This window comes from Delphinapterus leucas, chromosome 6, assembly GCF_059928025.1.
Source record: "Delphinapterus leucas isolate spDelLeu-1000000601 "Yukka" chromosome 6, BTC_Dleu_Yukka2, whole genome shotgun sequence".
Classification (NCBI taxonomy): domain Eukaryota; kingdom Metazoa; phylum Chordata; class Mammalia; order Artiodactyla; family Monodontidae; genus Delphinapterus; species Delphinapterus leucas.
Window position 1 is genome coordinate 62,787,718 of NC_143134.1, and position 20,146 is coordinate 62,807,863.

General features: G+C 37.7%; 1 protein-coding gene across 1 annotated transcript in view; it reads right to left on the reverse strand.

The window, feature by feature from the left end:
• Positions 1 to 1,385: 1,385 nt before the first annotated feature.
• LURAP1L (leucine rich adaptor protein 1 like) overlaps positions 1,386 to 20,146 on the reverse strand; it is a 60,085-nt gene continuing 41,324 nt past the window's right edge. The window contains exon 2 of the mRNA XM_022573743.3: positions 1,386 to 17,202. Within this exon, the coding sequence (XP_022429451.1) occupies positions 16,828 to 17,202 (375 nt within the window). The 3' untranslated portion in view covers positions 1,386 to 16,827. The remainder of the gene's footprint in view (positions 17,203 to 20,146) is intronic.

A 20,146-nucleotide genomic window follows, 5' to 3' on the forward strand; every position in this document is an offset into this window, starting at 1 on the left:
ACTTACAAGCAAATGCTGTGGGCCATCTTGAAGTACTCAGCTAACCTTAAGTCCAATCTCAAATGTAGATGCTCCCGGAGAAGCGCTCAAATCCTTCTAAAAAATCCTTCTAAAAAAGGAATGAAGAGTAACCTTCATTGTTATGGAAAGAGTTTTGATATCACAGAGGAGGAATTGTGTTACTGACAGGATGACAATTTCCTTGGTTCTTGCCCCCTCAAGGGAAAGAATTCATTTGAGAGGCAGAGAGTAGTTTTAAGTAGCAAGAGTTTTATTAAGCAAAAGTGTAACTGCACTCCGGAGAAGGGATGAGAGCAGGCTGTCTGGAAACCAGAAGCAGCCCTGCAATGGGGTAGGGTTGGGTTTTTTAGAGTGGCGGTCCCTCCCTGTGTCTTGCATCATTTGACTGACAAGTTGATGGACAGCTTAGGTTATGTAACGTTTCTCCTAGTGCACAGGTGCTAACACATAAGCAGCCAAGTGAAACCTGTAGGGATGGGTGTGGGGAAAGCAAAAGCTGCAATGCTAATTTATTACAAATATGGCATAATGAACCCCAGGTTACCTTGAGTCACCTTTTAGGTCTTGGTGTGCCTGCATCAACCTGTGCTGGCCGTTTTATCTTGCTTGGCCCTCATATGGCTGGAAATCTAGTGGTGGTCCTTGACCACAAGAGGGAGGGTCTCTGGGTGTGTTCTGATCACGTGTCCAAGTGGGGGATAACCCATCCAGGATGGGGCAGGACCTGCTCATGTCTGACTAGCTACATAACAGCTGCACCACATAGAACCCAGTAGTACTTCCTAAAATAGATTTCCTCTTTCTTTACCAATTAATGATCTACCCTTTATGACAGCTTCTTCCTTTCTTAGTTTTTCTCTAATTCTCTGTTGCATCGCAAGTGGACTGTTGTTTTCTAGTGTCTCCCTTCCATCATTGTCACCAGTCCTCCAGTCTTCTCAGCAATTCTTAAATTTTTTTTCCCGGATACTTGTATCTTAACCTCAAAGCTAGTCAGTGCCTCCTTGGGCTCACCAGTGTTGCCCCTCCAGCCATGACTCTTCTTAGAAAAACAATAGCCATGTAATCAGGCCTTGCTTACAAATGATAATCCTTAGAAGGTGGAGAGAAAGACAGATACCTGTATTTTTTATTATTGTGATTTCTGTCACATTCTTACAGCACTCATCATGCTTTATCATTGTTATGTTACTGTGAACTGTTCAAAATCAAATTATGCCTTTTCCTTGTTAGCTTAACCTCCAACACAGCACCCACCTCAGTTAGAGCACATCATAAATGTGTTCCTTGAGTGAATGACCACTTGAAAGATTAGATTTGTTTTCACAAAAACTGTTTCTCATCTTCCCACATTCTCTTGCTGTTCTTCCAAAGGTGTGTTGACCCAGTATAGATTAGTTGTATATCGTATGTTTTGTCAGAAATCTTAAAATAGGATAATATTTTAATTCATAAAACCACACAGAAATCATCTTCCTATTGTTTCTTTTATTTGTATATGAGCATGTTTTTCTCTTCGCAAGTTCAAGAAATTCTACTAGACTCTTGGGGTTAAAAGGAGGTTTTCAGTTCTTTTGTGAGAATTTGATTTAGACTAAAATGGCAGTTAACTTGGTAAGTTAAGAGAAGAAAAAAAGAAAGCAAGCATAAACAGCTGGACGTAGACATTCTCTCCTGAGTGCAGTTTCAGTGAGAGCCACTTAACTTAGAGTTTAATTCTGAAACCAAGCAGAGCCACACGTGAATAATGTACAAATCGAAATGGTAATTGTGCCAGTCTGAGGAGTAAAAAAGCATTATTATTACAAATTACAAAGTCATATTATACAAAATAAAATTATAAACTTGTTTTTAAACTAACCAAACAACTTCAAAAGCCTTTCTGGAAAATGATTTGTAAGTGGGATATTTTTATGGTATAAATCATATAATATGTACTTATTGAGTATCTACAGTGTGTTTGGCACTAAGTTAAAAAGATTCAATCATTCTTAGTGCAGATAGAAAAATAATTCTTAGTGCTGATAGCTTTTGACTAGTGTTTTTAAAAGTCTTTTCATGACTAGAGATAAGATATTCTTTTGTGACAATCTCAGAGCATGAAAGAAAACATTATAAATCTTAGGTTTCAGTAATAACTGGTTATCTTATCTAGTTTTTCTGGAACTATGGAATTTTCAATTAGTCTTGCTTTATAGAATAATTTCATTTGAAATAATTTCAAATGAATCATAAATAAAGATCACAAGCACCAAACAATAATAAATAATTGATAAGAGCTTCCCAGTAGAGCTACTTTCTGTAGTTATATTCTTTTTATTCTATTTGCTGCAATTAGTTTTCTCAGTCTATCGTTTTTCTAAATTTCAGAGTTGTAGCTTTTATATATACATTTTTAATTCTTTTAATATCTGATTTTTATCCAATATGTTTGAAATTTAAAATGTTTTATTCTCTAGCTCTCTTATGGTTATTTTAAAAACTGGCACTCTAATGCACATGGGATTAATTTGGTTTATACTATAAGTTGTAGCTCTAAAAGAGATTTTTGTCTTCAAATTCCTATTATCTCAGTGTTACTGATTAAATAAACTGTTTTCCCATTATTTTCAGATGCTTCTTTTTGTAAATATTAAATCTTTATGTGTAATTTTATCTATTTTCTTCCAGAATATATATATATATATATTTTGGTACCAGCAATACACTGTTTTAATTATTATAGATCCAAAGAGGTTTATTATCTGGTAGGGAATTTCTTCCTGGCTGAATATATTCTCTCATATTTTTGCCCATTCTTCCCTACTTGATTTAATTCTTATCCTGTTTGTTTTTTCCTTCTACAGCAGTCTATATCACCTGCTTATTTAGTTCCATAAGCACAAATTAATTGGAAATAATTTACACATTTATAATATCTTTCCATTCTTTCAACTTTTATATTGTCTTTCTGAAAGGTTCATAGTTTTTTCAGTAGATCAAATAATTTCTCATTAGAATTACTGTTAATTTATATATTTTTATTGTGAAGGATATCTCCTTGCACATCTCTCAAATGACTCTGGCATATAACAAAATGATATATTTAAAAATTATTGATCTAGTCATTCATTTTATTAACTTATTTATTAATTAAAAATTTTATTTGATAGTTTTGGCTTTTCTAATCACAATATTATATAACTTCCCATTGTTGCTTTCTTTTATACCTTTTATTTCTGTTTTCATAGTTCTTTCTTCCAGTTTTTTTGATATAATTGACATAAATCACTGTATAAGTTTAACATGTACAGCATAATGACATACCAACATCATGAAATGGTTATCACAGTAACTTTAGTGAACATCCATCATCTCATATAGATATAAAATAAAAGAAATAGAAAAAATTTTTTTCTTGTGATGAGAACTTAGGATTTACTCTGTTAACAGCTTTCATATATAACATAAACCACATTTAATTATATTTGTCATATGGTACATTACACTCCAGTACTTGTCTTATAACTGAAAGTTTGTACCTTTTGACTGCCTTCATCTGATTCCCCCTCCCCCAGCCCCTGACCCCTGGTAACCACAAATCTGATCTCTTTATCTGTTAGTTTATTTGTTTTTGAAATATAATTGACCTACAACACTGTGTTAGTTCCTGTTACAAAACAATGTGATTTTATATTTCTGTACATTTCAAAATGATCACTATGAAAAGTCTAGTTACTATATGTCACCATACAAAGATATGACTATATTCTCCACACTGTACATTTCATACCCATGACTCATTTATTTTGCAACTTGAAAGTTTGTACTTCTTAATCTCCTTGACCTATTTCTTCCCTCCCCCTACCCCCTTCCCCTTTGGAACCACCTATTTGTTCTCTGTATCTATAACTCTGTTTCTGGTTTGTTACGTTTGTTCATTTGTTTTGTTTTTTAGATTCCATGTATAAGTAAAATCATACAGCATTTGTCTTTCTCTCACTCACTTAGCATAATGCCCTCTAGGTCTGTCCATGTTGTCATAAGTGGTAAGATTTCATTCTTTTTATGGCTAATATTCCATCGTATAAATATATGACGTCTTCTTTATGCATTCATCTATTGATGGGCACTTGGGCTGCTTCCCTATCTTGGCTATTGTAAATAATGATGCAGTGAGCATAGGGTGCATATATCTTTTCTAGTTAGTGTTTTTGTTTTCTTCAATTAAATACCCAGGAGTAGAATTGCTAGACCATGTGGTGGTTCTATTTTTAATTGTTTGAAGAATCTCCATATTATTTTCCATAGTGGCTGCACCAATTTACATTTCTAACAATAGTTCAAGAGGCTGCCCTTTTCTCCACATCCTCACCAACACTTGTTATTTGTTGTCTTTTTGATAATAGTCATTCTGACAGATGTGAGGTGATGTCTCATTGTGGTTTTGATTTGCATTTCCCTGATGATTAGTGATGTTGAATATCTTTTCATGTGCCTGTTGTCCATCTGTATGTCTTCTTTGGGAACATTTCTCTTCAGATCCTCTTCCATTTTTGTTTTTTGTTTTTTTAGTGGTACGCGGGCCTCTCACTGTTACGGCCTCTCCCCTTGTGGAGCACAGGCTCCAGACGCGCAGGCCCAGCGGCCATGGCTCACGGGCCTAGCTGCTCCGCGCCATGTGGGATCCTCCCGGAGCAGGGCACGAACCCTTGTCCCCTGCATTGGCAGGCGGACTCTCAACCACTGTGCCACCAGGGAAGCCCCCTCTTCCACTTTTTAATAGCGCTTTTTTGATGTTGAGTTGTATGCATTCTTGGTGTATTTTGGATACTAACCCCTTAGAAGATATATAGTTTGCAAATATCTTCTCCCATCAGTAGGTGGCCATTTGATTTTGCTGATAGTTTTCTTTGCTGTGGAAAAGCTTTTTAGTTTGATATAGTCCAATATTTTTGCTTTTGTTTCCCTTGCCTGGTGAAATATAGGCAAAAAAGTATTACTAAGACAGATGTTAAAGAACTTACTCCCTATGTTTTCTTCTAGAAGTTTTATGGTTTCAGGTCTTAAATTTAAGTCTTTAATCCATTTTGAATTTTGAATCTGTTCTGAATTTAAATTTAGTGTTTATAAAACTTCCCATTGTTTCTTCCTTTGATACCTTTTATTTCTCTTCTCATATTTTTTTTTTACCATCTATTGAAGAAAATTTAAATAACGGTAATATGTTGATGGTATGAATAATTTTTCTACTGATTTTAATGACTGAAGTTTTATTTATTTGCTAGGGCTTACAAATAAAAATTCAACTAATTTACTTCTAGAAATATCTGTTGAACATATACTGAGGATGAATATTATGAAATATGTAACATAGGCAATGAGGAGCTAAAAATTTATGGTTCTACCATCAAATTACATATACATATATACGCTCATATACACATATACTCACATCATATTATAGCAAATTTTTAAGTTCCAAAGCATGTGGTACAGTCAGTAAATACTGCAGTAAAGCTGACTGCTACCTGGAGAAGGTAGATCTGCAAAGATGAATGGATTTGGATGGACAGAGAACAAAGAAAAAGGCATTCTTGAGCATGGGGAAGGAAAAGCAAAGACATGGATATAGTATTCTCAAGGTATACTCAGAGAATAGGCAGACCAGTGTTCAAGGTGAGAATAGTGGGTGTGGCCTTTCCCTGCTTCATTTATCTAGCCTGACTCACTCATGAGCCATGCTTTTGTTGGTCTTTAGAACTGCCCAGTGTTTTGCATAGCGGATGAGAGTTTACTCCTTTTCCCCGTTTGAACTCTAACCTCTTTCCCTGGTTTCCTCTACCAAGATTAACACTTTTAGCTTTGTATCCTGATTTGCTTTCTAACGTGGTTTTTTTGTGATTAGCTCTCTGGTCCTTTGACTTTGGCTGTTGAGCATGATTTGTGGTTTTGCAAATTTTTATTATTGGCTTTGATTATTAAGAAAATCTTCAGTGATGATGTTATTATCTGGTTTATCCCTTAGATCTTTATGATAGTTCTCGTCTTTTTACTCCTCCCATTGGGAAGGAAGAGTGCTCTTACATTGCAAAGCTAACATGGGCAGATAAAACTGTAGGTCTGAATGCTAAGGTAAGGGAATTATTCTGCAATAGAAAGCTCTTAGGTGGAATATGTTAAGAGTATATAACTATAGAATAACTATGACTAAAGGGAAGTTATACATAAAAAGTGTTTTATAGTTACTTCTTCAAAGGGAATCTAAGTATAATGTGAAATAGGATAGATTTTCCTTCTTAGGAACACAAGCCTCCACAAAAATGTGAAAATCCACAAGAATTTTAATGTTCCAAAGTTCTATACATAGTAAACATGTGGAAGAATATAGATTCATGATAGATTTTTTAAAAATAAATCATTGAACTCCCACTGAATTAAAATGTACTCTATGATAAGTGGTACATGTGACTCTAAATGGTATCACTAGCCATCATTTTGCCAACGATTGTTTTCTCATTGATTGATAGGACAAACCTAGTAGGAAAAGTGGGTCAGGTATAGTTACATTTTAAACTCTATTCATATTTATATTGGCTTTGCTTTTCATTCTATAATAAATCTACCAAAGTAAATCATGAGTTTTCTGTTACTAAATCTGTAAGGGAGCTAAAAGAAAAAAAGTGACATATAAATATTCCTTTTCCATTTTTTTAAACATAGCTCCAAGTGAAATTTGAGACAGCAAATTAACAATATTTCAGAAAATATTGATGTCTAAATAATTCTCTGTGTACCTTGATTGGTTTCCAAAAACTAAATTTGAAAAAAACAGAATCTGAATTTAGCACCTTTCCATCATTCTGAAGACTTGACTCTTACTCTAAAGCATGTATTATAAAGGCAAAAGCTTGTTTTGGTTTTAAAAAAAAAAAACAGAGTTATTAGCTGTATTACTGTGACCCTGAGGACCTGAGGACAAAAGAAAAACAACTGTGTTCAGTTTGTCTAATTCACTGCTGGCATTTTGTGTTAACAGTCCCAACATGCAAGTTGCACTTTTAATGCGTTTTCTTGCAAGAGTTTTACAATTGCCATAGGAAATAAGGATATGAGAAGCTCAAAATGTTCTGAGTTCAGGAACGGTTTATATAAACAACTGAAAGTCAGCAAAAGGGTTTCCAGAAACACTTGTCAGATTTCTGCTCACAACTTATTGGCCAAAATTTTGTCCCATGGCCATGCCTAGCTACAAGGGTGGTTATTTAACTTCTGCAGGAGGGGTCGTCATTAGAGAAGTTAGTTGGGAATGATTATTGGATTGGTCATACAACAGTATATGTACCTATATTATATGTCCATTAATAGGTCATCCTTAATTTCTTCTTTCTTCATTATAAACATATTCCTTTTCTTAACTAGTTATTGTAATGGTAATAACATAATTTATCAAGCATTTCTGTGCGCTAGGTCATATTTCAAGGCCTTTCCAAACAATTCTGAGGCAGATTTCATTATGCCCATTTTACAAATGAGAAAACTGAAGCGCAGAGAAGTAAAGTTAGTTATTTCAAAGTTCATACATCTAGTAATTGGCAGAAGGGAAACACTCTGAAACCAGAGTCTTTACACTTTATACCGCCCCTTAATTGTAGGTTAGTGACTGTGCCATTTTACTTCTTAAATGTCTTTCTTTTCCCCTTTTGTATTACATTATTCATGTTTTAAGTAGAATTCATTATTTTTATTTGTTTTGCCTCAGAAAACCTTAAGCCATTCATTCTTTGCAGCAAGTGTAGATCAGATCATTTTCTAAAACATAATTCAGAAAGACAACTTGGCCACACTGTCTGTCATGTGGTACAGGCTACCCAAGAATGCTTCATTTTTCTTATTTGCAAAATGATAGATTATTCTTCATGCCCTCTAGCAGCCCTTCAAGATCCATCATCATATAATCTCTGAATTAAAAAAAATATCAGATCTTTGAGGGTCCAGAAGAATATAGTCACCTCAGTTCGTGTTTTGTGAGGGACAAAATTTTCAGATGGTTTGAGAGTCATCACTAGTAAATTTGCAAAGAATCTTCAATTAAAAAAACACAAAGATAATGCTTTGAGGGGAGGGAAAGTGATAAGGAGCTGGAATGCATCCGCTATTAAAGAGTAGGAGGTCTCCTGACTTCTCACGTATATTCCTTTGCATGAGAGGGAAAAAATGCAGAGTTAATAGCTAAAACTATACTTGATTTATAGGTGGATTTGGCTGATGTAAAAATAATTGTAGTAAATTACTCTGAGAATAATCTAAAAACATCAAGAATGAAGCATTTCTCTATTGGTACATGATCCCTCATTAGTAAAGAGTGAAATAACACAGGCTTTGACAATTCTTTCTCCCACGTCGGACACACAGGCATGACGTTAATGACTTGAAGGAATGCCAACTTGAGGCAATGTTTGGAATTTAACTAGCACTCATAAATACAGGGGGGTGTCATATGATCCCAGCACTGGCTCTGGTTTGGCTTGGCCAGGCCTTAGGTTAAGCATGCTACACAATAATCCAGAATAATAGGTGACAAGATTTGAAAGAGTGTTGTTTAGCATTTATGGGAATGCTCTGCTAAACATTTAAGCAATGGTAACTGTGGTTGCATAGAAATAGTGTGAGATGGATGTACTAGTCAACCAAATCCAAACAGAAACTATATCCTGCTGTGCAAGGAATTAAAACCCTGTGCAAATCTAATTCTAATTCCTTTTCTCTCCTTGCTTCATACCACTATTATATTTCCATATTTACTCTGAGAAATCCTTCTTCTGCTTTGGAAAACATAGATAGCATGATATTGGACCATAACAATACATGTTAGCTATAAATATAACTATATGCAGACAAATCTTATTTTGGTACCTCTCAGGCCAAGAAAAGGTACTTTGAGTTAAGCATAATCTTTTTGTGCTATAATCTGCACGCTGTAAGTTTTGGAGTCTCTAATGCTTAAGTTAGAATCTTAGATCTGACCATTACTATTTGAATGAACTTCAGTAATTTATTTAGAGATTTAGCTGGGTTCGAAATAGCATGGATTTGCTACTGTTCCCATGGTCATTAGACAACCCTCAGCAGAAGAATATTCTCAATTCCATGAGATGCAGTTTCTGGTATTCAGCATCTGGTAGTAATCATGGAAATAGGTATTCTCATTCTCTTTAGTTTTTATTCTGATTCTGTTAAATAAACCTATGCCCTTGGAACAAGTAACAAATAGATGCTGTGTTAGCAAGGAATCTATTGACAAACTCCAAACCACCAATTTATTAGCATTATCTTAAATAGTTCTCTTGGAAAATGGTCCAAGATTAAACACGATTTAATAGTGGAAAGATTTATGCAGAGATAATTGAATTATACTATGTCTCCCTTCGTAATGAGAAAACGAATAAAATAAATCTCCCTAAAATACTATTTTTGATATTTCCCAAGGATATATTTTACAGATTTTACATTAATTCAACAATACCACTTTCCACGTTAGAGCATGCTTCTTATTCAGCAACTGTCATACTGTATTGCAATTGTCTTCATTCCTCCTTAGATTATAAGCTCTTATATAAGCAAGACAAAAAGCTAAAAATATTTTAGAGATTTTTAAAATTTTTTGGCTGTGGTTCATGTGGTATTTAAAATATGGAGAAACGGAGGCAATATTATTGGCTACAAATGCATTTTATTGAAACTAATAATTATAAGTATTGTTATAATATCCATTTTGACAGTACAGAAAATGTATTTGAAACTCAACCACTCTGCAAACAAATGGCCATCAAATGACAAACACTTCAAGATGAAGGGTAACTCTGAATGAGTCATAAGAATCACTGAGGAAATAAGCAAATGAAAATTATCTTGTTGAAATTAAAAACCCAGTTTTAAAAGATGGCTGATCTCCCGTTTACCAGTGTGATAGGGAGATTACAGAGCACATGCTGACCGGTTCATGTAACATGGTTCAAGTCACCCCCCCACAGTGTCCTAAGTGCTTCTTAGGAAGATCTGACATTTAGGGCTTCTTCCCAGAGTGGAGGTTTCAAGTGGTGTCACTTTAGCTGTTAAGAGCCCAAGCATATTTATAGCACTCATCATATTTATTCATGAAGTCAAAAGGAATGGGAGTTTGGTCCCACATGAATTGTCTTAAGACATGATTTGTGAAAATTCTGGGTAGCTGGCCAAATCCTATTGTACCCTCTCTTATAATTTAGCCCAGAACTTTCTTGTTGAGGTATCTACTTTCTTCATGGGTAATAAAAACAAGCACAGAACTACAGCAGAGAAAGACTTAGGTAGAGGCATTGTATTAGTTAAGTAACATATTCACAGGTTTTGAAGATGAGGAGGTAGACAGCTTTGTTGGGGGTCATTACACTGCATAACAAAGTTTGCTCTCTGGCCCCCTGCAGTGTGTGTCCATCTCATATGTAAATTACATTCACTCCATCTCAACATTCCCAAATGCCTCAACTCAACACAGCATCTCATCACCTCAAAAGTCCCACATTTCTTCAGCTAAATCATCTAAATCAGATATGGGTGTGGCTTGGGTATAATCCATTCCCAAGGCACAATTCTCCATGTGCAAACCTGTGAAACTCAAGAAACAAATTATTTGCTCCCAAAATACAGTGGTGGGGCAGATATAGAATAACAGTCAGGGACATTTCAATTCAAAAGGGGGGAAAAAGAAGGGAAAGAAAAATAGGGGTCACCATTCTCAAGCAATTTTAAAATGCAGCTGAGACATGAACGTTAGGTTTCAAGGCCTGAGAATATCCTCTGTGGTCGTCAGCTCTGTCCTCTGGGCTTGTGACTCCTCCCTCTGAGGTTGAGGCTCCGCCCTTGGAGCCATCCTCCCTTTTCCACCAAGGGTAACATGTATTTGCAGCTGAATAGCTTTATCAGTCTGTCTCCTCCCTATGGAATTTTGGGGTTCCTACAGCTCTTTCATTTTGACTTCTCTATCCCTTTCAGTCCAAGATGGCAGTGGTTTTGCTGGTATAAAATTATCAAGGACGTTATGAGTCTCCTGTGTATGTCACAGGAATTCAATACCTTAGATAAGAAGCCCCTCCACAGGCCTTTCTTAGAGAATTCCACCTCTGTTTTTGGCTTCTGCTGGCATGGTTGAGGGGATCCATGAGTCACATGCCTGATCTCTTCAAAGAGTTCTCACTGTGACTGAATACTCTGACCTTTGGATTCTTCTGAGGCATTAGAAAAAGGTTGTCCAGACACACTCTTGGTTTTCCCACCAGAACACTCTTTCTCAACAGTGAATCTCCTAATTGTAGTGTCTTTTGCAATCTAGATAGCTAAGAATTTCCTATTTCATCAAGTCCCAGTTCCCTTTTGATTAAGCTCTTACCCCCTTCCTTATCTAGGGACATCTTCCCATCTCAAGATCCTTACCTTAATCACATCTGTAAAGTCACTTTTGCCATGTAAGGCATTCACAGGTTACAGGAATTAGGATATGACATCTTTGGGAGATGGAGGGGTTGGGCCATTATTTTTTCCTACCAGAGAACGTGCTACACAAATGAGTTCCTGGAGAGCATGGTTGGTACCTTCCTCCATTTCTTATCACCTGATCCTAGCACAGTTATTGCCTGTACCTAGAAGGCACTCAGAAAACTAATAATTGCTTTAGTCAAAAAAAATTTATTTTGTGTCTACTATAAGACACTTTAGAGGAAAATTAGAGGGTGTGGCTCTGTCATGGAGCGCTCAGTAGGAAAGTCCCAAATGACTTTCTTTGGAAGCATTCAGCATCCTGGATTAGGAAGCAGTCTCTAAGGATGTGTCTGCCTGTTCATGCAGCCACTCAGTCACCCATTCCCTTATTCATTCATTCATTTGACAAATACTTGTTGAGTCCTCACTTTATCCAGGTGATTCATAGGACTGGTCATACATACTGCAGCCCCAGAGCTGACTGGTGTGTGTGTGTGTGTGTGTGCGCGCACGCACGTGCACGCACATGTACGCACGTGTCTCGGGGAGTACTAGGAGTCTGGAAGCATATGGTGGTGGACAAAACACAGTTCTTGTTCTCAAAGACCTTACATTCTAGTGTGGGGAAGCAGAGAGTACATGCAAAAATTATGTATCAAGTGATGATATGAGGAGAAATAAACCAGGGTAAGGGCAGCATGTTCCAGGTGTGCTATGTAAGGAGTCCTCTTGCCATTTGGTTGGAGACCAAAAAGAACTGGGGAATCAAAACTTAAGAACATTCAGGAGATGAACATTTCAGAAAGAGGAAATGAGAAGTGCAAAGATTCTTGCATAGACTTTGAGATCGGACGCGCAGGCTCAGCGGCCATGGCTCACGGGCCCAGCCGCTCCGCGGCATGTGGGATCTTCCCGGACCGGGGCACGAACCCGTGTCCCCTGCATCGGCAGGCGGACTCTCAACCACTGTGCCACCAGGGAAGCGCAGATTTTGAGATTTTTAAAGAATAGTAAAGATGTAAATGAGGCTCACAGTGAGAGAGGGTGGAGAATGGTATGAGATGAAGTCAGACAAGTAGAAAGATTACAGATTGCATAGGATTTTGTAGTCTGTGCTAAAGAGTTGGTTTATGCTTAGAGATGGAAGTACATTAAAGGGTTGGTACAGAGGCTAGCAAAAAATCTGACTTGTTTCTTAAAAGATTACTGTTTGCTATGTTGAATATTAACTGTGGGAAAGTAAGGGTGGAAGCCAGGAAACAAGACAGGGCTATGGAAATAGTCCCGGGAAGAAGAAGAAGTGACACTGACTCGATTAGAGTGGTAACAGGGATGCTATGAAAATCTATAGCTCATTCTGGATATATTTCTAAGGTAGAACACATATGATTTACATGACAGATTGGATATGGTAGATATGGTGTGAGAGAGAGCACTTAAGAAATGACTTCAAGGATTTGGGCTGAGCATTTGATAATTAGAGCTATCCTTCACCGAACTGGGGAAGATTACAGAACAAGAGCAAAATTTCACTTTTGGTTATGTTTAGATTGAGATGCTTATCAGACATCAAGTAGAGATGCCGTGGGGTCAGATAGATGCAGGAGGCTAGAGTGCAGGGGAGAGACTGAGCCTAGAGATATACTTTGAGGAATCTCAGCATGTAGATCACATTTAAAGTTGTGGAACTGCATGAAATCCCCAGGGGAATAATTTCAGAAAAGAAGTGGTACCAGAATTGAGCCAAGAGACACTCTTGTGTGTGGAGGTCAGGAGTATGAAGAGAAGCCGCAACAGAGTTATGCTAACAAGCAGGCAGTGGGGAATGAGGGAATCCAAGAGAGAGGGATGCCTTGGAAGCCAAATGAGACAGTCTTTCAAGAAAGCAGTGATCGGGGCTTCCCTGGTGGCGCAGTGGTTAAGAATCCACCTGCCAATGCAGGGGACACGGGTTCGAGCCCTGGTCCGGGAGGATCCCACATGCCCGCGGAGCAACCAAGCCCATGCGCCACAACTACTGAACCTGCACTCTAGAGCCCGCGAGCCACAACTACTGAAGCCTGTGCACCTAGAGCCCGTGCTACGCAATAAGAGAAGCCACCGCAATGAGAAGCCTGCGCACTGCAATGAAGAGTAGCCCTCTCTCGCCACAGCTAGAGAAAGTCCGCGTGCAGCAACAAAGACCCAACGCAGCCAAAAAATAAATAAATAAAATAAGAAAAAAAAAAAAGAAAGAAAGCAGTGATCAAATGTGTCAACTGCTGCTGAGATATCAATGAGATGAGGACCTCAAAATAACTATTTATTTGGGCATCATGGTGGTGATTGTATTTTGATGGGATTGGGGATCAAAATGCCTGGTTGACATTATTCGTGGAGCTCCAAGTGTCTTTACAATTCACCCAGCAGCAAAGGATCATATTGCATTTCTAAAGGTTGGCAAATACCTAGAACTTGATGCTACGCAATTTGGGGCTGACATAGTATAAATACTGAAGTTGCTTTGAAGTTAAGACTTCTAAGTTGGTTATTTTGAGTTCCTTTATTTTCAAAACTCCAAAAATGTAATAGCTTTAAATTGTCTAAATTCCTTACCTCCAATTATCTTCTCCCCAGTATAAAACAGACAAGTCCATAAAACGGAGAGGTTACTGTAACTGAGGAAAATTCCATTTTTCTGGGAGAACACAACTCAGTGCAGGCAGAATAGTTTGAAGGCACTTCAACTTTTTACCCCATTTCCTCGTGGTACTGACAGAGATCAAATATCAAACGCTCCAGGTCATAGATTTGTTATGGGAATTTTTTAGTTGAAAATGCATTCATTCTCTTGAGACCGATGAATATGTCAATAATTAGTGTTGTTCAGTTGCATATTCCCCTCCTCTTAGTAAAATCAACTATCAAAACATTGTTGGCTTATATGTTACTCCATATGTCTAAATTATAGACTCTATATTTGGTATCTTTTACCAAAAAAATAGGAATAACTGTAAAGCACATACAACAGTGAAATTTATAGAGCCAAAAAAAAGTTCTCAAGTGTCCTTCCAATGTTCATTATAGGTCCCTTAAAATAAGATGCATAAATGAAAACTGTTCTGCACATTTCACTCATGCTTGTTCATTTCCTTTGTATAGGGAAGAAATTTATAGCGGGCGTAGGATGGACAGATAGCAGGGGAAGCTGATTGGTAAAAGGAGGGTGTGAAAGAAATTGGCCGGATTGAATTTACAATCTGAAACAGTGATCTGAGGACAGAAATCATCTTTCCTGTGCCTGGCTTGTTCTAGACAAATCTCAGGGATTGAAGAGGTTAGAATTTAGCCTCGAAGCCTCGTATAGTCTTGCTGTCTGCTCACTTCTCTCTTGTTGGAAATGTTCTCCTTGCAATGTTATAGACATACAGTTACATATGTCATTACCCTCTGTTTGAAATTCTTCAGTCTTGGTTCTAAGGATGTTTTATCTACTAGATCATAATGCATGCTCTTGGATTTTAATATGGTTAAAAAAAATCTGTGCTACAAATTGCTTGGCTTAATTCCAGATTAAAACCAAACAAATAAAATAGCCAACCCACCAGCCTTTACTAAGTTTAAAATGAAAGTAAGTAGAAAGGGGGAAATAGATGAGGAATAGCTGGCATGTGGTCAACTCCCTTATTTACCTATGAGCACATCACTGACTGGACATGTGATTTCAAGAAAGGGCTCAAAAAGCTCATATTCAAAAATGTAGGTCCTACTGATTTGGAAGAAAAATGATTGCTCACTTTATTTTTGTCAGGGGTTAAGTTTGCTTTCTCATCCATACGTTATTATTTTACTACTATAGGTACCAAGTGTTACTGTTAGAATAAGACAGGCTCATGTTTAAGTGCCAGCTTTGACACTTACTGGGAGATTTGACCCAGTTACCTACTTTCTACGTGTTTCATTTTCCTCAAACACAGAACGGAGACAATCCTGACATCATGAGATTGTTGTTGATGAGGATTTTATCAGCAATTTATGAAAAAAGGACTACTGTAAAAAACCTACAGGGTCTATATTAATTGGAAATTGAATAATGTATAACCTGGAAAGAACAAATTTGACAAGTATGCAATACGTATAATAACAAAGGAAGTCTGGGGGAAATCATTTCTTGAGTATAGGCATTTTAAAGTTACAAGTAGGAAGACTTTTTGATTCGTATTGTCAAGTGTTTAGTGCAGAAACCTATATCATTACAAAGAACAGCTTGAAATCTCAATAAGATTCACTCACTAGGAATCATCAAGGTAAAAGAAATGTAGAGGATTAATAATATTACATCAAAACTAAATGTTCAGTACGAGTGATATTTTCAGATGTCATTTCAGAAAATTAAGAGATTATTTACCCATCCCAGGATGAAAGGATCTATTAGACTATTAGACTTCTTAAGGGAATAGTGATTCTACTTCCCACCCTATCCATCCATCCATCCATCCATCCATTCATCCATTGTGTGCATCTATGTCTTTATATATCCTAGAATTGTAAAATGCATGCAGCAAGCATCAACAAAATCTAAAATACAATTAAATTTAGGACACCTTAACCTCTAATCACCTCCATACCTAATCTCAATTATTCTTTGAAATTTGGGAGAATCATATATATAATTGCACAACTTAGTCTGCAGCTTGAGTTAGAATCACTGATGACAAAATGCTGATCTATGAACAGCAAATTTAACTGAACAGATTGCATAGAGTTGGGGCTTCCAAATGATTGTCAAGAGAAGTGTGTGACTAACAGTATTGTTGACTTCCCGCTAGGACATTGTGGCCTAGAAATAATGCCTAGCTTTGTCCCGAGCATTTTGTTCAACCTAACATACAAACAGTAATAAACCTCAGTGTCTTCTGGAAAATGAATCTCTGAAACATTTAAGAATACAAGCAACAAAATTAGCTACTATCAGACTTTGGTTTATTGTAAAATTTAGCAAAGTTTATCTTGTAATCCCTGACCCCTTGCCCTGAAAACAGAAGCAAAAACATAATTATTGCTTATTCTTTTCCCCCTACCTTATTTGTGCCACTGTGAAAGAAGGGAGAAAAATCACTGTAATAAATAAAAATAGAGACATAAGAGAGACAAAGATTAATCAGTCCAGGTGAGAAATACTAGGAGCAACAGAAATACCATCAAGCCGTCCAAAATAAGCTTCTTTTTAAAAGGTTGTCATATTTAAAAAAAATCACACCAAAAATATAGCAGCGGAGAAGGATAAATACAAGTTAATTGCACACCAATCCCATGCAAAAAACTGGGTCATTAGCCAAAGCAGTAGTATTCAGAATCCAATTTGGGACGCTTGTGCAGTGCGTGTGAGTCCCCTATGACTGAGTTGTCACTGAACTGGTCCAAGTCTGACGGGGTCTGATGGCCTGGGACATCGTCTGCCAAAGTGTCCAGGTAGCTCCCCACGGAGATGCCATCGAGCCCGTCGCTGCCATCGTGGAGGCTGTTGTAGCTGCCATATAAGGAGGTGCTCTGACTCTCCAGTAAGCTGCACAGGCTGCCACTGAGACTGCTGCCTCGGCTGGTGATGGTGGCTTTCTCTTCAATCATCCACTTGATGGACTCAATGCTCTCGTTAATGAGGAGCAACTGGCGCATGAGCCTGCCGTCTGTGGCTCTGAGGTTAACCTACGGAGGACAGGGAGAGAGGAGAGACCTGCCAGTTACTCTGTGTTCTTGAAAGACCCAAAAGGCATTTAAATTCTGTCTTCTGCAGTCCATGATTTTAAATTCATAGAATAAAATGCAAATTCACTTGAGTGCAGGATCTTTTTGAAAACTGCTGACAAATGGTAGACGTCTTAATCAAAGAACTCACTTCCTGTCAGCCCCATCAGGCGCCAAAAGCACGATAAAACTCCAGCTGCATCCCTGACCCTGACCAAGCTGCCTGGAAGTAACCTATTGAATGTCAGATTCTGTCAAGAATCTTATTCTCTCTCTGGTCAGATTATCCATGTTAATTGAGAGCATGTGTGTGGACATTGAGAGGTGGGGAGAAGAGGAATGTATAAATTAAGGAATCATCATCGTCATTGCAGCAGCTCCTATTTTTTGAGTGGTGATGTGGCAAGCACCATTACAAAACCTAACGCTCATTACATTATAACAGTAACCCTGTGCCATAGGTATTATTATTTTTATCCCCATTTTTTAGATGAAGAAACTGAAATCTAGGGAAAAAAAAGTTCAGAGTACAGAAAAGGTCTGCACTTTTTATTTATTTATTTATTTTTGCGGTATGCGGGCCTCTCACTGTTGCAGCCTCTCCCGTAGCGGAGCACAGGCTCCGGACACACAGGCTCAGCGGCCATGGCTCACAGGCCCAGCCGCTCCGCGGCATGTGGGATCCTCCCGGACCGGGACACGAACCCACGTCCCCTGCATCGGCAGGCGGACTCTCAACCACTGTGCCACCAGGGAAGCCCCAAGGTCTGCACTTTTTATGATTATATTGACAAATATATAATGCTGAATAATGCTTTTATTTTTAAGAAGAACCAAAGTGTTTTAATATTCCCTGAATCCAGAAGTGTGCTGATAAATGAGGCCAGTCCACTCTACACAATGAATGTACAGATGTTTTCTGTAGATCTGATTATTTCCTTCAAATTTGTCTAGGGAAGTCCCAATCAAAATTGGATATGAGACTCTGGGGAGGTTCTAGAACTTCCCATAGTGCTTTCTAGGTGTATAGTGTTTTTGAATGTTTTGAGTTACTTCAGAGAAATCTGTCTTCTCAGCCACAAAGCAGAATTTCTTTGTAGGCCCTACAGTTCAATGGGAATATATGTTAACATCAAGGGTGTGGTTGTTCTGGGGAAGGTGGGGAAAGGGAGGCTGCAAGAAGTCTCATGATAGCCCTTGTTCTTGTCGGAACTGAAGAAATAAGGCTCCTACAAAAATGCCAGGGCCTGGACAGGGAGGCAGAGACAAATTTGGCCACCAGAGGTCCTAGTCACACTCATTATTGTTTGAAAGGGATTCCAGTTTCTTCTGTTGGGGTCTTTAACCCAAGAGGCTGGACTTTGCTAATTCTCTCTTTAAGACCCAGGACTAATTCAGATTTGTGGGTTTCTAGAATTCTCAAAGGCACTCAGTCGTGAGTGACTCAAGCCATAAGGGAGAAAGAAGCCTATTGTCTTCAGATGTATGCATTCATATTGTAAAAGTATTTCCTGGGTAGGAGTTAATCTATAACTGAAGGGGAACTTTGGATTGAGTGAATATGATAAACAGATATTGGGACAGATGGAATTTCTACAGTGACTTCAAAGATGTAAGATTATAGGTTGAAATGTGTGTGCATGTATATGCACACACATACGTATGTATGTATAAATATAAAAAGCATGAAGTACAATTTTAAAACCCTTAATTTTGCTAGGATATTAAATAAAGTAACTTGGGTGACTACCTTATCTTCCCTGAGAAATGCACCAAAAATGCATAGGGGGTCAGCAATGACAGTCATTTCTCTCTGAGGTATTCATGAGCAGAACTTAGTAAGTCTTGAGATGCTTTTCTATTTGTGGTGTTGTCTCAATGACCTTGCAGTAATGTTGTGTGGGGGAAGGATGTTTTTTGGCAATCTTCATGTTCAAATACTCCCCATACTCCATGAGTCACCAAGATACTGTTCAAATTACAAGCAATACAACAAATATTTACAAATCATCCACAGTTTGCTTACATCCACTAAGGAGCCTAGAAAATAAATAGGAGCCATAGTCTTACAAAATTCTTCAGTTAGTCATCTGTAGCTGATAAAACTTGCTGTGCCCATTGTAGGCATGGTGCAATAGAGGTGTGACCATTTCCCGACAGCTCCGCAAACGAAACACAGCTGCATTTGTTCACATCCCCACCCCGTCCTGTGAAAATGTTCCCGCATGTGCCCAGCTCTGGGCGCGTTCCTTGTTACTCCCCTCACTTGAAATACTTGACTCTCTTGCTCTCCAGTTCCTCCCCTTTCTTGAGGTCCTACTTCTCCCATCAAGCACCACTTGCTGATTCTAGCCTCTTCTGCTGGCCTGCTTAACCTCTCCGTCCTTTTAGTTTGTATCTAACAGTATACCTTAATTTTGTACACTTATGTTGCTACCTATTATTGTGTCTTCTCACTGGTTCTTCACGTAAGCTTTCAGTTCCTTAAAGAAGCCGTGTCTTACATTTCATACATCTCTTAAGGTCTGTCTTAAGCATGGATTGCTTTTTTTTTGGAAATAGTCATAATTTTAGGATCTGAGAAAGTTCAGCTCTTGAGACAACAATAATACACATTCCCAGCAACTGTATCAACTGGGGGTTAAAACATACTTAGGATAGTTTTTTTCCAGCAGTTTTTGTCTGAGCTACACAGCGGCTGCATCACATAAAAATTGTTCAGTTTTGTTGAGCAATATGAATGAGAGGGGAGTAGACGCTGAAGTAACAAAAGCTTCCTTTGACCATGAATGATTTATTGAAATAAAAAAAAATTCTTTTCTTCTGAAAGCAAACATTCACAGGCCATTGAACCGCCGTTAGGGGAAAAATGACAAAAGCAAGTCACTTAGAACGTGTTGATCTG